The 25218-nt window shown below is 45.9% G+C and overlaps 1 protein-coding gene across 2 annotated transcripts in view; it reads right to left on the bottom strand.

Moving 5' to 3' along the window:
- The window catches only part of CCDC149 (coiled-coil domain containing 149), a 99161-nt gene extending 73949 nt beyond the window's left edge, over nucleotides 1–25212 (bottom strand). Inside the window, exon 1 of one of the 2 annotated variants that reach the window (XM_046656270.1) lies at nucleotides 25115–25212. In XM_046656270.1, the coding sequence (XP_046512226.1) occupies nucleotides 25115–25162 (48 nt within the window). In that variant the 5' untranslated portion in view covers nucleotides 25163–25212. Of the gene's footprint in view, nucleotides 1–3273; nucleotides 3293–25114 lie in introns of those variants that run through there. The other variant, XM_046656271.1, reaches the window with a different exon arrangement.
- Nucleotides 25213–25218: the final 6 nt, after the last annotated feature.

Below are 25218 nucleotides of genomic sequence, written 5' to 3'. Positions count from 1 at the left end.
TTCCTCAACTCTAATCCTACCCCGACCTCCCCTCCTGCCCCCATCAGGGCGACCACATTCAGGCCAACGGCTTTCACGTCATCTCCGCTGATTTCACCCAAATCGACACTGCCAGTGGAGACCTCTCAGCTGCACTTCTTACTCTGCCATCCACCTGTGCACCTCCATCGGAACACCTGAGAAGTGTCTTAAACTGAACCCTGGATAACCCTCGAACCCGCCCTTTCTCAAATCTTCCTGGTTCATAAATAGCACACGCCATGTTTGGTTTTCTCTGGAAGCCTTGGAGTCATCCCTGCCTCTTTTTCTCTCCCAGCCCTCATTGAACCCATCAGCAAATCCTATGGGTGCGACCCTCACAAGACATACTGCATCTGAAAACTTCTCACCCAGTTCCACACTATCACACTCATTCAAACCACCATCACCTCTTGCTTGGACTGTGGCTTTAACCTCCTGCTTCTACTCAGCTATAGTTTATTTTCCACGTAGTAATGAGAAAGATGCTTTTTAGAGGAAAGCTGATGGAGACAAGTAGTGGCTCAAAATCCCCCATGGCCTCCCATCACATTTAAACCAAAATCCAAAGTCCTTCCACTCACCCTTGCTCACTGCTCTTTGCCCTCACTGGCCTCCTTGCTCGTCTTTGACCACTCCAACCTCAGGGCCTTTGCACTGCTATTCCCCCTGCTTGAATTACGTGGCTTGTTCCCTGGCTTCATTCGAATCTCTGTTGTAATGTCTCCCCCTCAGGAAGCTTGTCCCCATCTGCCACTACCCAGCCTCTCAATCCCCTTATACTGCATTACTTTCCTTCATAGCACTTATCACCTGACCCTGAGTTATATAACTAATTATTGGTCTATTTTCAACATCTCTCTCTCTCCATGGCAGCAAGGACTTTGCTTTTTCATTCCAGATCCCCAGCACTAAGAACAATGCATGGTACGTAGCTGGTGCTCCACATGTATATATAATGAATGAGAAAACTTCATCCATTATCTTACTACAGATTCAACATACCTGTGACACATGTGGTATTATACCCATTTTACAGAGTCTCAAGCTCACAGCTGGTGAAGACCTCAGGAATCATCTAAGCCAGGCCCCTCGTTCTACAGATGAGGAAGCCAGGACTCAGAAAGGTACCCTGACTTATCCAAGGCTGGCTAGCAGGACCCAGAGCTAAAACCTGAACTGAGGCTTCTTCTCATTTCAAGTTCAGCACTCTCTCTGCACTGCCAAATGAAGGCACACACTCCCGGCTGGGGAGACATAGTCCATATAAACTTAGAAAGGTGCCTGGTACTTCTTTTATAGCAATAATAATTATTATTATAATAAAATAGATGATAAGTATCCTGATTATCACTCACTAATAATTACTAACTAAAATATGCTTAAATGCTATAAAGGGATACAAACAAAGCTCCCAAAACACAGAGAAAAACAGTTCAGAGTAATGGTTGAGAGCATGGCAGAAGGAGCCGAGACGCATGAGTTCAAATCTCAGCTTTGCCACTCACTAGCTAGGTGATCAACTACTTAGCCTCTCATGCCTCAGTTTCCCCATTTGTTACATGGGTAGAATTGTAGTAGCTTCATAGGGCTGCTGTGAGAAATAAAAGAATTAGTATATGTAAAACATTTAAAATAGCAAGCGCCGTGTGCGTGGTTATTATTATTACTCCTATTTTTATCTCCAGGAGAATGATCACTCAGAGAAGGTATTCAAAGAGGTGGAGGAAGATGTGAACATTTGAAATGGATCCCGAAGAACAGGTAGTGGGATTCGTTTTGTCTGGGGATAGATGATGTTGTGACAGATCGTGGTGATGGAAAAACAACACACCTGGCAGGGAAACAGCCACAGCAAAGCACAAAGGTGAGATGCCAAGAGACACACTGTTAGAATAGTGAGCAGGCTGCGCTGGGCTGGCTTCGGGGGCAGGGTGGGAATAAAAGCTGCGTGAGATGAAGCTGGAAAGAGAGATGGATGGTGTCCAGGTCAGAAAGGGCCTAGAAGTGGCGCTGAGGAGTTCAGATTTTATTCTGCCAGCAAGCAGGAGCCCCGAGGGTCTCTGAATAGGGGAGTGACATTAAGAGTCCTTTTAGAAGACAATTTCATCCTGACATCACGTGGCGTAAATTATCCTGGACTATTCAGCTTGAGTAGAATTTGTTGCCAAGCTCACAGGGAGGGGAAGGCAGTTGGGGTTCAGGGCCCACTTTGCAGACACACCTCTGGATCCTGCTGTTTGATTTGATCTGTCAGCCTTACAAAGACTACACTGGCTTTGCTCTTTCTTAATGTGGGGTCTGTTATCACCTTGTCTAACGCAATACTGTTAGGCAGGATGCTACCCAGGCAACCAGACGCACGCATGGGTTTAGCCTCAGCCACGGCAGCTGGTATCAGGCTCACATCCTTTGGGGGGGTGGGTCACGTGGCTGCCCAACCGCACCGCCAAGGGCTGAGCTGAGCAGGGCAAACCACAGCAAAATGCCCCACGTTCTGCTTACTTGGGTGGGGCCAAGGGATGCACACTTGGTTCTCCTTATGCCTCCATTTTATGCTTTTGATTCTGGTGTAATTCTGGTTGTCAAGTTCATATGCTGTATAGGGGCTGGGGATATTTGCTTTCCTCCCTACCCTAGAAAAGAAGGGTTTTGGTTTGTTTTCAGGAGAGAGGAAGGAGAAAACAAATTAGTATTTTTTGAATGTCTACTATGTGCCAGGCACTGTTGGGAATAATAATAAGAAGAAGACTTTTATTTGATTGTAATAGTAAGTGTAGCAGCCACTATTTAGTGAACATTACCATTCTCCAAATTGTGCTAAATGCTCCACTTGAAACATCACATTTAATCCATATGGGCGCCTATGAAGTAAGTTATTTGATTAGCCCCATTGTAGAAATGAGGATGATGAAGCTCAAAGAGGCCAATTTATCCTTCATCACCAAGAAAAAAAGTGGCAGGGCCAGACTGTTCTCTGCATACATCGATTAGGACCCTTTGGTTGTAAGCAACAGTTACCACACTCTAACATAGGAATGTATCGGAAGGATACTGGCACTCAGCAGCAGCAGGAAGATAGAGAAGTGGACTTAAAAAGAGTAGGCAGTGAGGTGACTCTGGAGTCTGGAGGAAGGACCAGGAACCACCAGGTTTCAGTGCAAAAAAGGTCAGTTAGAGACCACCAAACAGGGTAGAAGTGAAAGCCCTTATGTTTCAGTTTTCGTCTCTCTGTCAAGAGTGTCTCCCACTGACCTAGAGCAGTTCCTGTGCCATCCTTCGCCCAGGGGAGGACAGGACACCTGTCTGCTGTCCCTCCAGACTGGATGCAGTGATAACGCCCTCCAAACTAGGGTGCTGTTGACAAAGAGAAATAAATGCTGGGGAGTAAGAAAAAAACAAATGTTCACCTGACTAACCGAGGTAGAATCCATTCTACTGAGCTTATTTCTCAACCGGGCTCAGGATCCCCTTCTAGTGGTTTGTGAACAGAGGTTGAAAAAGAAATGGCTGCCATTTAATAACAATTCCTTCTATTGTCATTAACTTCTGAGCCTGTGCACAAAAATACACACACAAGGGTGAGGTGTACGTGGATACAGCGGGGTACATACCTACCAACTGGAGAAAGGAAAAAAACACACACCAAGCATCCTGGGTAATCAGTGAAATGTGAATGGAATAAACTTGGTAAAACATGCCCAGTTTTTGGCATGTATACTAGATATCATGAAATATTTTTATTATCCTCTCAAAAACAGATTTCTTTTGAATGGCATTTCATTTATACTTTTAAAGCAGAGGTCATAACACATTTGTTGATGTTCATTCATGCCCACACACAAACACCACAAAGGTAGCCTTATGCTTATCATCTTAAGAACCCAAACACACAGTTTCCACCGCTGAGTGGCTTTTATCTACCCATTTACTGTTATGTGCAATAAAGCAAGTCATAATTGCTACATGGAAGATCATAATAATTAAATGACTATCTGACATACTACATTACTATTTGGATGGCTTTATAGCCAGATAACTGCTGGGAGAGATGAAGGTAGCTGGGGTGTCAGGGAGGGGCCCTCTCCGCCAGGTGACCCTCTCCATCAACAATGACTCACGGTCCTTGGTGACTTTTACAGATGGGATCAAGCTAGTTCTCATTAGCCGCTGCAAGAACATGGCCTGCTAATTCTGAAAGGCTTCTCAGTGTGATGATAAACACAGGTGGCTGAAGGGTTCATGTTTAGGAATAATTTAGAAACTTCTCAACTGCTGACTCACTCTCCCTGTAGAGGTATTTCCTCCTCTGGTCTCCCCTCTACCTTCTACTGTCACTGCCCTCTTCCTACTCCATCCAGGAATACTTCCGTTCCCATCCAATAAGCAGCTTTAGGGAAACAGCGTTCAACCATCAACATAACTTCTCTATCCTCAAATAAGGCACTCCCTTCACTCCCAGAAGCCCTACTTTGCCCTGCCCAGTGACCTCTGGCCATGACAGCCTTCTTTTCTCCCTCTACCTGTCTAGTCCAGGCATCAGTCCCTTTGAAAACCATAAATCACGTCCTGCCACTCTTCTTTCAAAAATATCTTTTTTAAGGAGACTGGCAAACAAGAGCCCAACAAAATCTGGCCACAATGCACCTCTCTGACTTTTCCTACCCACCACGTTTCCATCAGCCCCTCCTACTGCACCCCCCATGCTCACCGTCCCTCACCCCTCTCTTTTTTTGTCTGTCCTGGACCCAGCTCACAAGTCCCTGTCTGGGAAGCCCCTGGCTACTCCCTGGGCAGAGTAAGAGCTGGCTCCCAGTGGTTGCACAGCATTCTGGGTACCCCTTGATGAGAGCATCACACTGCACCACAGCACCTGCCCACCTGTCCACCTCCCCACACCGAGGCCTCTTTGCTGCCGGGGTCTGACTCATTCACCTCTGCATCTCCTGAGCCGAGCACAGCTCCTGACCCAGAGTGAGTGCCCAAAGAGTATTTGAGAAATAAATGAATTTCAGTTCCCACTAAGCTGAAAAAATATATATGCATATATTATATATAATATGTATACTATACATTTATTTGTATATATATTATAAATGTATACATGTAATATATATATTTTAGTAACATAGCCATCAATTTATTATTAAGCCTAAATCTTTAAATCCCATTTCAGTATCATGTTTAGAAAAAAAGTCCAGTTACGTAAACCACAGGGTAGCTCCTACAGAACTATCAAAGTGGCACTGGTATTGAACTTCATTTTCAGCACTTCTCTACATCACATGGGCATATACTCCCTTCACAGCCTTCATCCTTTGAAGTCCTGCAGATTCACCACTTGAGACAGGCATATGGGACTGTCACCTGGAGACACACGTATACTTAACCTCGCTAGACCGAGCTGGGCATCTACAGAGTAAAACGCCACGTGGGGCTAAGCACGCGCAGATGTGCATTGTGCTGAAGTCCTCCAGCCTGCGGCCGTCCCAGCCACGCACGGCTGACTCGCTGGCGCCCTTCCTGTCCGTGTCTGCACCCCAGTCTCCAATGGAACAGTTCCCTCAGCATTTCCACAGCCGCCTTCTAACTCTGTGTTCACCTCTGTAATTTTTAGATAAAATTTCAGCAATTTCAGGTTGGTAACTTAATGATCCTAATGCCATTCTGTAAGATGACTTTTTTTTTTTTTATGATCTATCTTTCTCGGAGTCTCCAGGAGTCTCCAGGATTACTCACGACAGGCAAACTTTGATTATTTGGATGCCCCAGGGGATGTGCTGAAATTTAAGTTAAGTGAGATTTCAGGTAATTGGACGAGTTTATAATGTGAACTACAGTAGCTGGGGGGTATGTGAAATTCACTGACAGTCTTGGTTAACTGAAGTTTTGAATAAGGAAGGTTTGCCTGAATATCTATTTCAATCCTTGCATGCCTGTTATTTCTCCTTTCCTCCCTCTCCCCACCGTCAGTCTGCACTCTCCAATGAGTGTGACCCTGTTCTTTTCAGGCCTATAAAGATGAGGGGGAAATGCAAGGCTTTCCTTGTAGATTGGCTTTCCTTATAGTTGGCCATAAATGGGCTAGAAAATCCCTTCTCATTTGCTGAAGAGAGCACATATTTTTAAAAGTCATTGCTGCCAAGAGTGAATTTGCTCTCTCCCAGAGCGAGGCTGATCCGACCTTGCCTCGGGCTGAGATGCTGATGGCGGGGCGTGCGATTCTGGTTTGTTTCAGGAATCAGGTGTTCAGGATGGGGCATTAAAATTACCCATGCATCTGAGGGTCTCCCTTTTCCATCCAGGTTGCCAGGAGCCTGAGATATGCCGCATACAGGTGACAGCCCATGTCACCAACACTCACGTATGCAATGACATATTATAAGACATAACAGTCACATGTGGAATATGATGGTAGATTCGCTGGTTACTTGATTATGTGATAATAATTCAATTCAGTTGCAGAGGGCTTTTCTGGTGGGCCGGGTAGTAGGAAAAAGCCAGCAAAGCATGGACAATGTTTTGGTCAAACTGTCTTTAAAAGCTGTAAAACTGCTGTGGCTCATCTTCCCTTGTCTCAAAAGAAACCATTAAAAGACCCTAAACCCCCACTATTGATGAGCTACAGCTCCCCTTGCACATCCATCAGCTCTCAGCTTCTCAGATCTGCCCCTGAACACCATGAGGCAGAGAGGACCACAGCACTGCTGCCACTTTATCACGAGGTTCTGAGAGGCTTAAGGGGTGGCATCTGCCAAACTAGAACTGATGCCCTGGATTGTCCTTTAACAAAAGGGAACTTGGGAGATACAGAGACAAAGGCATCGCTAACAGAAGAACACAGCACCTGGGATTCACAGTGGAAGGTGGGTTTTCCTGCCATCACCTACTCTGGGCCTCGCCCCCTCTCCATTTCAGTTTCCTCTTCTATAATGATGATGGGAATACCAGCCGTATTTTGGAGGCTACTGGGTGCCAGACACAATTCGGTATTTCCTGTATATAAATCACTAATCCTCGTCACAACCCAAAAGTTAGATGTTATGACCCCCTTTTACAGATGAAGAAATTGAGGCTCTAAGAGGCAGAAGAGAAAAAAAAAATCCTGCTGCTTGTAAGTGACAAAGGTGGGATTTGAACCCAGGCCTGCTCCAGGCCCTTTCTGCCACAGTGCCCTGCCTCTTTCACAGAAGAGTCATAAGGATTCTATAAGACAATGCATGTAAAAAGAAAAAGCACTCCATAAATTCTAAAGGCACCAATGTTATTAATTATCACAGTAATTCAAAGAACTCTGTCCTAATCAAAGAAAGGAAGCAATCTCCATTTCTAAGTTTGTCAGCCGACCCTGCCTTTCTGAAAAATATTCTCCCCCTGCTGGGATGAATAGTTCCATAAGAGGGCCAAAGTGCTCAAGACGAAGACTCAACTGAAGGTGGAGCATTTGTGGGACTGTTCCCTGGCTCCCATCGCTCTGACCCTGAGTCAGATGCAGATGCTCTACAGCAAGGAGGTGTTCCAGCCCAGTCTGCCCCAAAAGGCAGTCATCTGCAGACTAGAGATCTTGAAATCAGCCAGGCAAATCCATCACCATTTTAATTATCCAAGGAAACAGAGCTCTTAGCACCATCTGCCAAGATTTCAACCAATCGTGATCATTACATCTCCCCCAGTGGTTCTCTCCAGATGAGAACCACGGAGTCATTGCTAAAGGGCCACTTGGGCTCAAATTTCCGCCTACAGGATGAAGGTCTCCCCATCTGAAGCTTTGGCTGGGAGCTGTTTTTTCCCTCTCTTTACGCCTTGCTCATATTTTTCTGAGCACCGTTAATTCGCTCCCGTACTTCATCTTTGTTGTTCTCACTTTCTTTCCACCAACTCCAGACAGTACTGATCACTGAGAAATTTTCCTCAATAAGAACTGTCAGTTCAGAACTCAGTCCCACAGGGAAAAGTTAGGTGGAGATTCATTCTGGAACAGGAGTGGGTGTGCAATCCTGGTGACTCAAATCACTGGAGATTTCAGAGACCAGACTAAGTTGGAAATGCTTCTTAAGGCGAGGACTTTGTCCAGGTCTGTTTCTCTGGCTGGTAACTGTGCACATAGGTTGATTATGTTAGCAAAAGGCTCCTATGGCTGCTCTGAGTGAATTACGGCTTTCAGAGAAGATGGCAAAATCCTCACTGGCTACACATCACCAACAGACAGAGGGCAACAGTGGCATAAATTTAATTGCTTTCCTTGACAGTTTGTCCACCACCACCACTATGTCTGTCATCATCATTCATCAGGAGAGCATTTAAATGACAATAAAATGGGTTATTCCAGGGGCCATCCTGGTGGCATAGTGGTTGGGTTCACAAGCTCCGCTTCTGAGGCCCAGGGCTCATGGTTTTGGATCCTGGGCGCAGACCTACACACCACTCATTGAGCCACGCTGTGGCAGCATCTCACATACAAAGTGGAGGAAGATTGGCACAGATGTGAGCTCAGGGACAGTCTTCCTCAAGCGAAAAAGAGGAAGATTGGCAACAGATGTTAGCTCAGAGCCATCATCCTCAACAAAACAACAACAACAAAAGGGTTATTCCAGTTTTCTCTTCTGCAAGTACAGAATTAAGACATGACACTTAAAAAATTCCTTGGAAAAAGGCACATAGACATCACTGATGCAGGTAATGTCAAAGTTTGGGCTCTTTCAGTAAAGCAAATTCAGTGATAATCAGGATCTAAAGAGAGAAGTGTTGAGACAAATTGCTAAATATGTGACCAGTCCCTCCAAAAGGAGACGAAATTTCACAGGCAGAGACCTAAAAGGATATGGAGGGCAGTGGATATCCCACTTAAGACCCTGAGCTTGGAGGTTAGACTATCCTGGATTCTAACCCCCGCCCGGCCACATCTAGCCAAATGACTTTGAGCAAAATCATCCATCTCTTGCTGAGGCTAAGACGCCTTATCTGTAAAATGGAGACCACGATTGTACCTACCTCATAGGGTTTGTGAAAGATTAAAGGAGAGAATGAAACAAGGTATTTAGCCCAGTAACTCGCATGTAACTGGCATTTACTGAGAGGTTATCTTTATCATCATCATCATCCATGATCATCATCTTCATGGATATCATCAGGACTAGCTGCTGTCCACACTGTATGGGAGGGTACAAAGACCAAAGTACTTAAAACAAGTCCTTGGGAAAGATCTACCAAGCCTGATGGGCCCAGATCCCAGATATGACCACAGAAGCATCAGTCAAAACACAGACGGCAGAGCCTCCTCTACCACTCACTGTGTGCCAGGCACTGTTCTGGGAACTTTACACACATTAGCCATTTGGTCCTCACAAGGAGGCCCTATGAGGTAGGGACTACTATGATCCCTCATATATAGTGAAAGTGCTGGCCAATAAGATGGAAGAAGTGTCCTGTGGGACTTCTGGGAAGTTTCCTTAAAGGGAGGAGCACACCTTTTTTACATCATCCTACTTCTAGCAATATATTGGTCTACAAAATGGAAACTCACTTGGAATGGAGTAAACAGAAGGTGCCTGGATCCCAGACAAACTGTGAGCTGCCGTATCAGCCCTGAGCTGACTTCCTCCAAATTTATTGTACTTGAAAGAGAAATACAGAAAATTCTATCTTCTTGAAATCTCTGTTGCTTCTAGTATTACATTATGATTAATCCTAAATAATATACTGATACACCCAAACAACTGAAATTGAGGAAATATGGCACCTAGAATGTAAGAATGTAATCAAATTCATAATAGACCCCTATGTCACCATTGACAAGTGACATTGGCTATCCACAACACCAAAGTATATAAGTACTATATCAAGGTATTAAATAGAGTTTAAACGAAAGAGTATTTTCCTTCTGGCTCCATAATTCAAAATATGTACCTCCTAAAAATGAATACATCACCGTACCAGGCTGGTTGTCCACTCATTCATTGATTCATTCATTCATTTGGTAATGCTGTGGAAGAGTGGGAAAAACACACACTTTGGAATCAGAAAAACCTAGGGTTCAAATCCCAGCTCTTGCATTACTCGCATATTCTCTTACATTTACTTATCTCTTAGTTGTACTGACCACAGCTATCCCACGATGGTAACTCTAGCTGCCTCCCAGGCTGTTGTGAGGAATTAATGAAATCACATTTATAAAGCATCCAGCACAAGACTCAGCACACTAAAAAGAGCTCGATATAATGTATCCTTTTTCCTTCAAACATGTGCCTGCACTGAACCTTATGTGAAAAATGCTTCGTGTGGTGCCTGGCATACAACAAGCGCTTAATACATGGAAACAACATAACTTGACTATTAGTAATAATGATGAAACTAAGAGAAGAAGTAGCAATCAGAGTAGTGGCCGTAGTCACAGTGGTAATAAAACAATCAAAAGCTAAACCGGGGTGAGACGGGATGAAACGGGGGAGGGTTCCCAGACGTGCGCGGTTCACGCCTTCATGATCAAGACCCAACCGTTCAGAGCCAGGGAGGAGCCTATTTCTGGGAGACGCGTGGAAGTTTTCTCCTTGTCAGTGTCTTCAGGAATGATCCCAGCAATCAAAACAGCTTTTTTCCTTGCTCACCATGTCATCTTAAAAGAACCTCTCTGTAAACCCAGGTGTTTAAATTTTCCAATGAATTTCTCTCCTTCTTTAAAAATGAATTTTTTGAAAGAAATTGAGGAATGGGATGAACTAGCATCTAGAATTTGCTCTCCTGTAAAAACCTTTACACTGCGTGCTGGGATGCGAGGTGCCTTTTCCAACACACACAGGGGTGGTTCTTGGGATGTTCTGCATAATACACATGTATTCGAAGAAACTAAGGGAGCAGAGAAGGCACAAGCAGGCCTTGCAAAAAAACACAGGGAAATCTTGGAGTCACTGACCCTGCAGCCTGTTCTAGAGCTGAATAGAACCCCTGATGTCAGACATCTGGGTTTTCTGATGGTGGGAAACAAGACAATCAGTATTTCTAAGACATTGGCTCAAAGTCCAGCAAATGTGTGTTTTGTCAGTACCGCGGGATCCTATGCTGCCACCATGACTGATGGTGATGATGATGATGATGATGCTGGTGATGCTGATGATGACGATGACATTGATTTAGTGACATGGAAACTATTCACTACTTACTGCTGAGTAGGAAAAAGAACAAGTTATATAAACAGCATTGAGTGAGAGGAGTCGGAATAATGGTTACCTCAGGATAGGGATGTGTGATGACTGGTCAAGGGTATAGGGAACCTTCTGGGGAGCTCGGAATGTTCCACATCTCGATCTGGGTGGTGGTTACACAGGTGCCTGCACATGTAAAAATGCATCTAGCATTCACTGTGTGCATTCACCGTTCATGTGTTAGCCTCAATACAAATGAAAAAAGAAAAAAGCATACAATATAAACTCAGCTTTGGAAAGAAAGGCATGGGAAAATTTCAGAAAGGTTATACACTAAAATATTAACAGCAGTCAGCTCTAGATACTGGAATTATAGTTTTTCCTTTTAAATCTATCTATGTTTTCTGAATTTGGGGGCATGTAGTGAATTTATATCACTCAGATGTTTAAAATTAAATCCACCGTGACCCAAAGTTTCATGATCTATAGGTAATACCCTCAGCCACTCAGTTTTCTCCCTAAACCTTTCCTCTTTCATAGATTCAGGCCGTCAAGGGCAGGGCCCCCGCAGCTGCCTAAGGAGGGTCTCTGCACTGGGGTGAAGCAGGAGGGGGTGGGAAGGTGAATCCTCGAACTTCTTAGATTCTCTCTCTTCCTCGGAGCCTCTGCTCAGATAGGGAGGGTCAGCTGGTGCACCTGCCTCCAGCCACCACAGGACATGGTCATATCTGCAAGTCAACTGACACCACTTCTGCTCAACGTCCAGCCTCTATTGAAGTCTGAGCAGGAATCTGGAACCAGACCCCCAAAGTCTCTTTTTTTAGCTCAAGTTCTTGGGTTTAGCACTAGGTCAGCTGATGTGAGTGTGCAGAGGGTCTGAACCCAGGGCTCCCGGTGGGAAAACATCTGACTTGAAGCCACCAGGACTAGCTCCACACGCTGGCTTCTTGCCGAGTGACCATAAAAAAGGGCTCTGCATTTCTGAACATTTCATAAACACTCGGAATGACTGTTTGCCTATAAAATGAGGACACTACCCTCTGCTTGTTCTAACGGGCAGGGTGGTTATGAGGATTAGATAAGGGGATGTAGAGGAAGGTGACAACATCCTGTTGGGTTTTGCACCCCAACTTTTAGCAAAGTGTCTGGGACATGGTAAATCCTCTTAAATATCAGTGGAAGAGAGATGAACGTAAGGAGTTATTTTTGTCTATTATTTCTCATGATGAAAAGATGACCATAGGCACCAAAGAAATTGCACAATTTCTTTGCATGAGAGTCAACCGTGGGTGGCAAATAACATAGGAGCAAGCTTAAATTCTAGTCCAGAGCAGAGTTAGAGGCTGGCGTATGTTCAGACACACTGTGATACAGGTCAGAGCCCATTATAGAAAGTAGCTCTTTATAACCAAATGATTTCCCACCCGCAGCTTCTGCCTGACTCTTTTCAAGCAATATATCTCACACAATAAAATTTGAGTTTGGAAGAAAGGAAGGAAAAGAAGGGAGGGGGGAATTGGCTTCTAGTAAATTCATAAATCCCTTAGAGCTTATTAAAAGGAGATTTGACTTACTAGCTTTAAAAGATCACAATCTATATCTTCAAAGTCAGAAGGTCTGTGAGATGAAATGGATATAAGGGGACTTTGGGGAAAGAAATGGATGAAAATGTTGTTCTGACCAAAAAAGAAATGGATGTCCTTGTTTTAATTCAGTACTTTTTCAATTCAAGTATTAACGGAGAAACCAATAGGTTTGTCATCTCTTTTAGATTTGTTCACTACACTCAGGACTTTGCGCTGAGCACAGTGGGAGATTCAAACATGAATCGACCTGTTCCTGCTCCAAGTATCTCCAGGCTGGAGGCGAGGCATGTACAGAAATAATTCCAAAGTCAGGCGGCCAGGGAGACACTGGTCACAGGAATGTGCCTAGACGCTGTGGGATTGCAGAAGGCAAGAGAGCTTTCGGCTGGGGGGCGAGGTGGTCCTGACCAAGCCTTGAAAGAGCAGTGAGGACAAGACAACAAGAGTTCCAGGCAGAGGGCACAGCCGGAGTAAAGGCCAGGCGTGTGGAAACCTGCAGTGGTTCTGTTTGCCAGGAGCACAGGACATGTGAAAAGGAGAAATACAGAATAAGGCTGGAATGCTTGGTTTGGATGAAACTAAGAAAGGCTTTAAATGACAACAGAGTTTGAGCCACAGAGAGAGCCAACAGGGGCGATGTTGAGTAGAGAAGGGTCAGGATAGGAGGATAGGAGTTCTGCTTCCAGGCACTTGGTCAGGCAGGAAGAGCTGCAGGAGGAGGCAGGCTGAGGAGGAGGCACCTGTGAGAATCCAGGCGGGAGGTTACTGTTAGGTCTCTGTGAGCAAGTGCTGTGTCTTTCCCCAGCACTGCTGTCAGCTTAATAAGAGGCAAGTAAGGGGCCAGCAGATGACTGAAGACCAAAGAGGGGTACAACTGTGGAGGCTGAGCAACTCGGGTAGGAGACTGGATGGTGGACGTTAAGAGCGGTATAAAGTCAGAAGGTGAATAAGGGGAGAGCAGAAGAGGCCACAGAAAAGGAAGGTGCCCAGGAATTGATTGAGTAGCCTGCAAAGCTGGAGACTGTTGGGAAAGAAGGAAAGGTTACAGATTGACCCTGACAGCACTCACCAAGCTGGAGCAAATTAAAAAGCAAATTGGAACTGGCTAGAAAAAGGGAGTCCCATCCCTGCCACCTCCAATATTGCTGGGTCGTGGGGTCTGCAGATGGCAGAGCAAGCAGCTACGTCAATCTGTGCCCCATCAATATGAATTTTCAATGGCATCATGTTGACAGCCAGCAGCTGACACATCACCTCCCTCTGCAGAAGCATCTCGGAAGCGCTGGTCTGGGTTTTCCTCCAGCCCAGGCAAGGACAGGACCACCACCTCAGCTGCAGAGGGTCGGGGACTTTAAACACACCTTCCCATACATCATCTCGCTTTATCCTCATCTTGGGTGAGAGACACAAGGCAGGTATTATTATCCTCATTGTATGAAGTCCAGAGAAATTGCAGTCTTGGGGAAATCAGGAGATTTTCCCAGGACGATGTAGCTGCCTATTGGTGGAGCTTGGTGACTTATATAATCCACTGTAGCCTGAGCCACGTAGCTGGCCAGGACACCAGGAAACTGGCCAGGACACTGGACATGTGCTGAGGCCAGGTGGACACTCACTCCCAGCTCCCTCAGGGCCATGACCAGTCTGGAGGAGAGGCTGGAAGTGAGCAGGGCTGGCTTCAAAGATAATGTCGGAAATGGCAAGGTGAACTGTCTTTCCTTCCTTCTTTCTTTTTCTTTTCCTCCCTCCTTCCCTCCTTCACTCCTTCCTTCCCTCCCTCCCTCCCTTCCCTCCTTCCTTCCACACGTACCTGCTAAGTACCATGTGCCTAGGATTGTGCCTAACATTGCTGACCACCCACCTCTCTGAGGGTCCTCCATCCTCAGGAACCCCACTACCGTGCCTTCTTATCCTGCCAACAGTCCCCTATGCCATTTTCCCAACTAAAATACCATTCTCTTCCCAACCTCTTGAGGCCCAAGGGAGGTAGGATACTCAAGTGCAGGATAAGACAATTGAGCTGGGCTTTAAAGTATGAGTAGGAGGCCACCTTTGGACACAAGCCAAGGCTTAGAGGCGCCTCAGGGAATGGAATGATCTGATAACAGTCAGGACTGCTATGGAGAGTGGGGAAGGTGGTGCACATAAGGGTACTTTAGGGGAGCCACTGGAAATAAGGAGGGAGGAGGGCCTTGGAGTTTCACTAAGGGACTGGCTTTCACTCTGCACACTTTGGAAAGCAATCAGAGAGCTTTAAGCAAAAGAATGACAAATCATTTCAGTGCTTAGAATGACAACTCCAGTAACGGCATGGAGGAAAGACTATCTTAGAGGATGTTGCAAATATTCTGGGGAGAGTGAATGACAGCCTGGGCCACGGCAGGATGGTGGGCACGGCGACACGAAGCTCTTATTTAAGGACTTGTTCAAAAGCTGAAAATATGAACCTTCATGAAGAATTAGATGGCGGGGAGTAAGGTGGGAGGAAGGCTCCATGATGATGTCACTAATTGAGATGGGATAGAAGAAGGGAAGAGGGAAGACAAAGGCGGAAGGCAGAGGGAGGATGAATTTGTTTAGGGCAGGCAGAGCGTGAGGTGCCTGGGGGACACATCCAGAGGTCATGTGGAGGGAAGCAGAAGAGATGCGTGTAGGGAAAGAAGAGACGAGTGTCAGAGGCCGCACAGGCCTAGCAGGTTGAGGCCTGAAGAAAGCCCACTGGGTGTGGCAAATAGGAGGCTGGTCTTGGGTGGCCGTGGCAAGAACATTTTCAGGAGCGAACAAGGAGTGGAAGGCAGACTAAGGTAGGTTGAGAGTGGATGAAAGCAGAGGGATAGAGTTACAGGTTCAGATGGGCCTCTGTATCCTGCTCAACCCTCATCCTCATCCAGCCCCTCATACACTTTTAGCAGATCAGTTACCTTCCCAACGCATCCAGGTAACTTCTCCCCTGCTCAGAGGGTACAATCATGTCGCCTCCAGGATGGAGACCACACTCAGGACCCTAGCACTCTCTGTACCCTAACAGAGAATTCAAGGCCTGCCTAACAAACAACACCTCATATCTCACCATGTGTCTCCAACCAGGGACCAGACAATCTGGGATGTCCCAAGCAAGCCCTGCATTTTACCACATCTGCACCTTTGCTATGCCCATTCTTTCTGCCTAGAACACCCTTCCTTCACATCTCCACTTACTGAAATCCTGCCCAAGCTTCCCGGCCCAAGTGTGACCCTCATCAGAACCTTCCTCAATCCCCCAATCTAAATTAACTTCCCCTTGACCTGCAGAGCGCTTATCACAATGTGTGTCACAGTGTATGGACCTTATCCCTATCCTCTATCACCAGTAGACTGTAAACCCTTTGAGAATAACTGTCTCATGAATAAGGCTTCGCACATAGTAGTGTTCAATGTGTCTGGTACCCTGAATGCTGACTTTCTCCCCTGCCGTCCACCTGCCCCACTGAAATATCCCTGAGCTGTGCTTCATGCTTTTCTCATGTCAACCAACCAATCTAACACAGTGACAGATGCATCCTGATGTCACTGACCACCCCCCTCACCTGTGTGTCTGCCATTAACAAAGCTATAGATTGGCAAGCACATCTGTGGACTCTTTTCAGGAATGAGAATGTGAAATCAAAGCAGAGGCCCCGCAAAGTGGCCAGAACTAAGTTGGTTCTGGGACACTTATATCAGTATCGTCTCTTAGGTCCCATACTTCTTGAGCCATAGCATGAAGCTCATCATTCTAGAATTCCTATCTCCTACCTCAACACAAGTGGTTACAGTCCCTTCTCTTAGGAGCTCACTAACTTGCATAGGAGTTACACTCCACACACAGAGAAGGTCTCTTCCTTTCTTAGGGAGCATGTAAGTACTATATGAGTGGTTTGGAATGTAAGCTACGTAAGGCAACAAGACAAAGAGCTCATTTCAAGGTTGGGTGGTCATGGATGATTTTAGGAGGGATGTGGGCTTCTATTCCACCTTGAAGGACTGATAAAGGTTGTGGTCAGGGAAAAAGTGGCAGGCCCACCCAGATGCGGTCAGAGTGTGAGAAAAGATAGAAGCCAGAATGCATGACAGATCAGTTTAGCTGGAGCAGCCAATTTATGAGGGGAGCAATGCAACAAAAGGCTAGAAAGATAGGCCAAGGCCAACTTGAGGAGGACCTTGAATACCAGTAATGGGGAGCCACTGAACATTTCTGAGTAAGAAGACCGGATGAAAAGTGCTGTTTTTTTTTCTTTAAGTGGCTTAATAGGATAGTTGTGTAGAGGGTAGAGTGGCTTGAAGATCTGATACCTTGAACATAATTAAGATGTTTGTTACAACAAAACAGCATAAAATAATGGAAACAGAGTAGACTAGCAGAGGTGAAATGAAAACAGGAAGACTTCAAAATAAAAAATCAACCAAAGGTTTATGTTCCTTGGGAAAGAGGTATCCCCTACCACTGGCACCATTTTACCTGAAGGGCCAGAGAAAGATGCAGACTCGCCACGAAGCAAAGTCCTCTGCCACGAGGTTCCCAAAGCCCCGGTATGGCTTTATTGGTAGAAAACCAGGCAGTGAGTGAAAATGTCACTCACTCTGGTCATTTTCATTCAGGGACTAACCAAAGTCCTCTTCTAATCTTCAGCCAATGTATTTTATTCAATGTGAAAGTCACTAAATTAATTTTTTAACATAATAAGAGTAGAAATTGTCAATTTTAGAAGCACATATGCGAACTTCCCTGCACAGGAGAGAACATGAATCCCATTAGTTAAAAATAGCAGTTGTGCTCACTTTCCCCCACATGCTAATTTTAATAAACTTACTCTGAAATTAGCCTGCCACTATGAAGATAGCTGCTCATCGAAAACCTTCCCAGTAAGCACTCGGCTTGCCTCACAAGAGTTCAAGTACTCCCAGGAAACTTTGAACAATGCAGAATTCGAAACGGAACTCGTTCTCTTCTCACCAGACTCAGTCACCCCTCAACCCTCTGTCATACCCAGCACCGCCACTCTCTGGCCATCCATCAAGTGTACTCTTGGACTCATTCTAGTTAATATTCCCAATCCAGTTGGCTATGAAATCCTGTAGGGGTCTTCCTTTAAAGTCCTTCTCATAGCCACCCCTTTTTCTCTATTCCCACTGATGCTATATTCCCTTAGCACCTCATTTATTCAAGCATCCAACAATTCATATATTCTACATTTATTGAGTACTTACAAAGGGTAAGATACAGTACTAAGTGCTAAGGTCACAAATTAATAACATGTGGTCCCAACTTTCAAAGACTTCGAGGTCTTTTGGGTCCAGTGGAGAGAGAGCCAACAGTTGGAAAACCATGTGGTAAGCGGTTATGACTTAGGAGCAATAGTGGTAACTGGGAATGTTGACGGGGACAGAAAAGACTAGATTCCTGATTGCTCAGCTTAACTTGCCTTTCCCTGATTCCTGGCAGAATTACCAAATTTGTCTTTATGTCCCCAGTGCCTGGCACAGCACCTCATAGATGATAAAGGTTCAGTGATTATTGAGGTCAGTGGAAACAAATCCCAAGCATTTTCATCAACTTATACTCCAGCTAAAAAAGCATTCAGTTCCTCTCTATTACCAGCTACCTTAGCGCACACCCCTCTGTCTTGCTCTGGAAGTCATTCACCATCTGGTCTACCCTGGCTAACCAACCTCAATTTCTCCTATACCTCAACCCGCTGGTTTCAGCCTTTATCTGGAGCATTTCCTCAAAGGCCAACCACCAGTCCAGTGCTCATGCCTGCTTCCTGTCATGATCACCTGTGCCCTCTTCAGCCAAAGGGGAGAGACCCAGTTCAAGTTCCACTTCTTTTAAGCAGCTTTTCCCCACTGCAAGCCTCACCAGCTGCCTATATACATGTCTAAAATAATATTGTTCACTATTGTGCACTTTTTTCATTTAATAATATTATTAACATGAATAATATTTGAAATATTAACTGATCCCCTAGCTATCCACCTTGGCTCCATTTCTTGTAGCCCCTACTCTCTTTCTCCCCACATACCACTCTCCCTTATTAGAAGCCAGACATTCTGTCCTCATGTGCCAAGGAACTGAGGGCCCAGGAGAACACAGGTGACAAAGTGATTGGCTTCTCAGTTTTGAAAGCCTGGTCCTTAATACATCAGGGCACAGATGAGTCTCCCCAGTAGCTCCATCCCCCAGGAACCCTCCAAAAAGACTAGAAAAGATCTCCAAAGTTGGGGAAGTGCAGAACCAGAGTGCAAAGGAGAGCCTGGGTATCAGTGAGTCTCTAGGAATGAAAAGTGAGCTTTGCCTAACCAGCCTGGGGTGGGGAGAGCAGAGTAGGACCAGGAACTGAGGTAGGGGGGGCATGGCTAGTTGTGATGGAAACTTGATGAGTTGGGGAACTGGAGAGGTAAGGAATAAAGCTCTCTACGGCAATGGTTGTCCTGAATATCCATTTCCCCCCCTTTTAAAAAATTAGGTTTATTGAGGCATAATTTACATAGAGAAAAATTCATCGATTTCAGGTGTCCAGTTCCAGGAATTGTAACAATACAGTCATGTAGCCATCAGCACAATCAAGGCACAGAATATGTCATCACTCCAAAGAGTTCCCTCGGGTCCCTCTGAGTCAATCCACTCACCCCACTCCTAGGCTCTGGACACCATCGATCTGTTTTCTGTCCTTTTAGTTGTGCCTTTTCAAGAACTTCACATAAACGGAATCTTACAGTAGGTACCTTTGATCTCCGGCTTCTTTAACAAATGTTTTTAAGGCTCATCCAATACTTTTGCATGGATCAGTAGTTCTGTTCCATCTTAACAATGAGCAGGAATCCTTTACATGGAATCCTGTGGACATGTGTCTTCATTATTGGGTAAATACCTAGGGGTAGGACTGATGGGTTTGGTTAAGTGCATGTTTGACTTTATGAGAAACTGGACAACTGTTGTCAAAAGTAGCTGTGCCGTTTTACATTCCTCCAGCAACAGATGAGACGTTCAGCTGCTCTGCATCCTTGTCAGCACTCAGTTTATCCGTTTTTTTATTGGTTTGTTTTTCTATTCTAATAGGTGCGTTATGGCATTTTGTTGTGATTTTAATTTATATTTCCCTAAGGACTGATGATATTGAGTATCTGTTCCTATATTTATTTGCCATCTGAATCTCTTCTTCGGCGCAGTGTCTATTTAACTCTTTTGCTCATTTTTTAAATTAGGTTGTTTGTTTTCTTACTATTGAGTTGTGAGAGTTGTTTATAAATCTGCATATAAGATATGTGTGCTGCACAAATTTTCTCCCAGTCTGTGGCTTGTCCTTTCGTTTTCTTAAAAGAGTCTGTCAAAGAGTAGAAGTTTTTAATTTTGGTAAAGTCCAACTTATCCTTTTTTTTGTCTTTCATGGGTTGTCTTTTTCATATACTATATACCCTTCTTACTTTTTAATGGAATCTCCCCAAATTTAAGTTGGGTACTCCCAGCTAAACACTGCATTTCCTAGCCTCCCTTGCAGCAAGGCGTGGCCATGCTCAGACCAATGGGATGTGAGCAGAAGTGATATGCTCAGCTTTCTAGTCACCCCTAACTAAAGAAAAGCCCCTTGCCCTGGACTTCCTCTCTCTCTCTTTCCCCCTTCCCATGGGCTGGGACAAAAACATGGCACCAACCCAGCTTTAACCACACAGTTGAGGACCACCACATAAGACACAGTGGAGCAACAAGATGAAAGAAACCTGAGTTCTTAAAGGACTCATGAGCAGGAGCACCACACTGTGACATGAAAGAGACTTAAATGTCTACCTCATTTAAAACATATTTTGAGAGTAGGGATCTTTGTTATAGTGGCTTAGACTTTACCCTAACAAAAACACCCTTCTTTCCTAGGAAGGAAAAAATAATCCCAAGTTCCCTGGACCCAGCCTGGTGTTGTGTGGTGCATCTATGCAGACAATTGCACAACAGTTTTCCAAAGTTTCTCTAAGGTCAAGAGTGATGCAGGGGCAGCAGAATATGACCTTGCCCCCACCTTGGGCAACAGAGTAAAGTCCCCTATGCCCAGAGCAATGAAGGAGCAACGCATCATCTTGTTCTTCATTCACCCAAAGTAGCATGTGTGTGGTACAGGTGGCCAAAGGGCCAGAAGAGGCCTGAGAATGGAACAAGGGGGAGGACAACAGTGACCAATGACCAGACACTAGACTGAAATGTGGAAAGTATGGCTAAACAAAGGTAGCCCCGACCAAACGCATGTCCCTCCCACCCCTGCCATCATTCCTGCCAATGGCTGAGTATTAATTAAGCCCCCTAGAACTTAAATACAAATTCAGGGGAAAAGAGAGGTATAACTCCAGTCCATATTACATTTCCACCACCCTTACAATGAGAATTTGTCCTCTATATTAAGATGTAATAGATATAAGATATAAGCAAAATACAAAAGTTTTCATTTCATGAACACCTGAGCTTGCGTCCTGTGGTTCATCCTCACTGTCCTAACGTGTCCTGAACACTCACAACTTGCCAAGCAGAGAGCAAAGCACTAACAAGCACTACTTCATTTGATCCTCACAATTACACCTATGAGGTAGGTACTTAAAAAGATGTGAAAACAAGGCTCGGACAAGTGCACGGTGCCGTGACTCCCTCCGAATCCATTCCCCTTCTTCTGCCCCAACCCACATTCGCACTCTAAGTGGTCTGGCCAGGGCTCTGTGCACAACTCCAGGCCTAAGACAATCAGATCACTACCCTCCTGAGCGATTTCTTCCAGGACAGGCGAGGGATCTAAGTGGGTTCAAATAGAGTGACTCTTGGGGTTTTATGGGATCTACCACGTAAGAGTCTCTGTCTTCCCCTCTGGACTTGAACTTGAGAGGATGGGAGGGTAAGACTGAAGCCAGGCAGCTAGCAGACCCAAAGACTGAAAGAGAGCATCTGTTTGAGTGCTGAGTCCAACTGTGCCCAAAGCCACCCCTATCTTGGAATTATTAGTCACACCTGCTGTATCAGTTTGCTAGGGCTGCAGTAACAAATTGCCATAAACTGGGTGGCTTGAAACAACAGAAATTAATTCTCTGATAGTCCTGGAGATTAGAAGTCCAAAATCAAGGTGCCAGTAGGGCAATGCTCCCTAATAAGGCTCTCAGGGAGGATCGTTCCTCTCCTATTCCTAGCTTCTGGCAGTTGCCAGTCATCTTTGGCATTCCTTAGCTTGCAGCTGCATAACTCCAATCTCTGCCTCTTTCATCACATGGCCTTCTCTCCTCTGTGTCTTCACATTGTCTTCCCTCTGTACATCTCTGTGTCCAAATTCTCCTCTTCTCTAAGGACACTGGTCATTGGATTAGGAGCCTACTCAAATGACCCCATCTTAACTTGATTATATCTACAAAGACCCTATTTCCAAATAAGCTCACATTCATAGGTACAGGGGCTTAGGACTTGAACATACCTTTTTGGGGACACAATTCAACCCACAACATCAGCCAATAAATTCCCTCTGCACTGAACCACTTGGGTTGGGCTTTTGATCATGAGCACCAAGGAAGAAGTAGAGCCAAGACTCACACTCAGATCTCAGTCAAAAAACAAGACCCAAGGCTGTGCCCTTAACCACAGGGCAGGACTATATGCCTATTTGACCCCTCTCTTCCAAAACAGTGGCTGTACTTTGGGCAGAGGCCCAGGGTTAACTATTTTCTATCTGCCTCACAGCCAGTGCATACAATACACTCAAGGAATATGAGGTTGATTGCAATCTAATTAATTAACCAAAATTCAAATAGTGAAATTGAATCAGGCACGGTTTATCATAGGGCAGTAGGCTGAGAGATGACCAGGATTTTTATCTTGGAAATAAAGTTATTGATTATCTTCCAGCTTCTGGTGGCTGCTGGCAACTCTGGCATTCCTTGGCTTGTTGTGGGATAATTCCAATTCCTGCCTCCATCTTCATATGGTCTTCCTCTGGGTGTCTTCCCAGAACCTTCTCCCTTGAATGTCTGTGTCTCAAATCTCTCTTTACTTTCTCTTACAAGGACACTAGTCATTAGATTTAAGGCCCACCCTAAATCCAGGAGGATCTCATCTTGAGATCCTTACTTGATTATACTTATAAAGACCCTATTTCCAAATAAGGTCATATTCATGAGGGTTGGGGGACCAAAGTGAGGACTTAGATATATCTGTGGGGGAGGTACTCAATCCACTCTAATGCAGGTGATCTATAGATTATACTTTGAGAAACACTTAATCCAGCTGCTGAGGATTCAGAGATGAACAAGACATGGTCCCCTCCTTGCGGAATCTGCTGTCTAGTGGAAGATACGGAGAGATGAATTCATGATTAAAATACAAAGGGTGGCCTGGTGATCCCAGGCTGGGGAGTCAGACAGACCAGGGTTTAAATTTGGCCCCCTCCAGCTGTGAGGCTCTGAGCAAGTTCCTTAGCCTGACTGAGCCACAGCCTCCTTACCTGTAAAACTAGAAGTAATTCCTACCTTACACCATTATGAGAATGAGACCACGAAGAATGCTTAGCATCAAGGATGGATTCAAGTAATAGCCATTAGCTATGATGAAGGCGAGAAGCATGTTGTATTCATTTTCACATACCCCCTCCCCCTCCCTGTGGGCCTTCCACATCCCACGCCTTTAATGAACGTCTGTGGAAGGCAACAAGGCATCACTCTGGAGAAACAGCTGGGACGAGTAAGACAACTCCTGAAAGACCCATTTCAGGATCTTAACTGATTCAACAAGCATTTCTTGAGCAGCTGCTGTGTATGGGGCTCAGTATGTTGGCTCTTGGAACAAAGAGCCAAATAAAACACACAGCCTAGTGGGGAGACCACTAGGCTAGATACAGTGTGGTCAGTGCCAGGGAGAAGTGAGTCTAACACCGAGGAGCACACTCAAGGGACATCCGTGCAATTAAGCACTTCCTTCTTTTGGTTTTCCATCCTTCAGGTTCCATTCTTTAGTACTCTCTTAGTGTTATTGTGTGACTCTCCTCCCAAACTATACATATGCTCCAGGAGTTCTTTGAGGGCAGAGGAGTTTCTGTCTTCTTCACCACAGAATCCCAAGCACCGGGAAATGTACCTGACCCCGAATAGGCAACTGATAAGTACCTGACAGAGTAGTGAATATTCCGCTCCTATTTCAGGGCCTGACACTGGACTTCCATGAAGAACCACCTCCAGCCTCCTTGACTACTGGGTCTGATTCTTGATGGGCTAAGAGAAAAGATCCCCCGAGGATCTGTCCCTTGACATAAAGCCTGATAGTTAGAGGAGATGGGGCCAGGCTGCAATACAGTATATCAGAATATTGTACGGTTAGGCGCTTTCAACTACTAGACCAGGAGTAACCAAACTAAACTAGGGAGAAGCTACGACATCTCATTCTTCTTCAGAAATACAAGATTTTGCACATACTGGACAATAACGACCGTTTTCAGACTGACCTGAAGGCCCAGAAAATGACTAAAGGAGAAAGACGCACAGGGTTTCCCTTCCAACACCCCACAAGGGAAGGAAGCGAATAAACCATACACCCTGCAGTGTGTGCACAGGAGTAAAGAAAAAGAAGCCCCAAGTTTGCCTTGGGGATGGGGGATGGTTCTCAGGAGGGAGAGAACGGAGGATTTCTGGGGGATGGTCAGCATGGCTAGGTACCATGAGTAGCTGTCATCGCAAACGCAAACGGCGGTAAGTCAGAACAAGCAAGGGAGACACCAGCGCTCCCTCTCACGGCGGGGGGGGGGGCGGGGGCAGGGGGGAATGCAAAAGTGGACCTCAGGTGGGTTTATGACAAAATAGTTTGGGGGGCTTGGTGTTCTCTGCTCCCACAATTCGAATGACTTCTGCGCCTGTTTCAGTCCTTTGAGAAATGGCCCACCACCTTACACACAGTAGGCCCGCAGTAAACATGTGTTGATTGAACTGAATAAGTGAATGAATGACGGCTACGGAGGACCTCTGACTCCCCCACCCAAACCTCTGCTGCAGGTTATTCCATCTGGCCCGGGTGTCACCCCAGGACCCGGATTTCCCCCCTGGCACCACCTTTCCGCTTCAGCCCTGGGCGTCCAATCGCTCGGCTGCAAAACAGTGGTGACCAGGACGGCAGGTGGGGCTTGGCTCCTTGTCCTCCGGATCCCCGCGCCGGAGGGAAGGCCCCTCCCCAAAGGCTGGCACCAGATGGCGCGGGAGAACGTGGCGCCCGGGCAGCCCGGGAAGTCGGGAGGAACGGCGCACCTGGCGGGGGGCGCGGGGGGCAGCGCGCCGCGGCCGCCGGCTGTGTCCCCGCCCCGGCTCGGCCTCCGGGGGCGCGGCGCATCCTGCCGGCCGGCGCCTCGGCCTCACCTCGCTCACCAGCCCCTGCCAGTCGCTCTCGGTGCGGTCGCTGGTCATGGCCTCCTCCGGCAGGCGCGGGCCGCCCTCGGGGACGCCGCCCTCCTCCGCCCTCC

The sequence above is a fragment of the Equus quagga genome, chromosome 3 (genome assembly GCF_021613505.1).
Source record: "Equus quagga isolate Etosha38 chromosome 3, UCLA_HA_Equagga_1.0, whole genome shotgun sequence".
Classification (NCBI taxonomy): domain Eukaryota; kingdom Metazoa; phylum Chordata; class Mammalia; order Perissodactyla; family Equidae; genus Equus; species Equus quagga.
The sequence above is the reverse complement of the archived record's forward strand: the minus strand, read 5'-3'. Positions and strand labels throughout refer to the sequence as shown.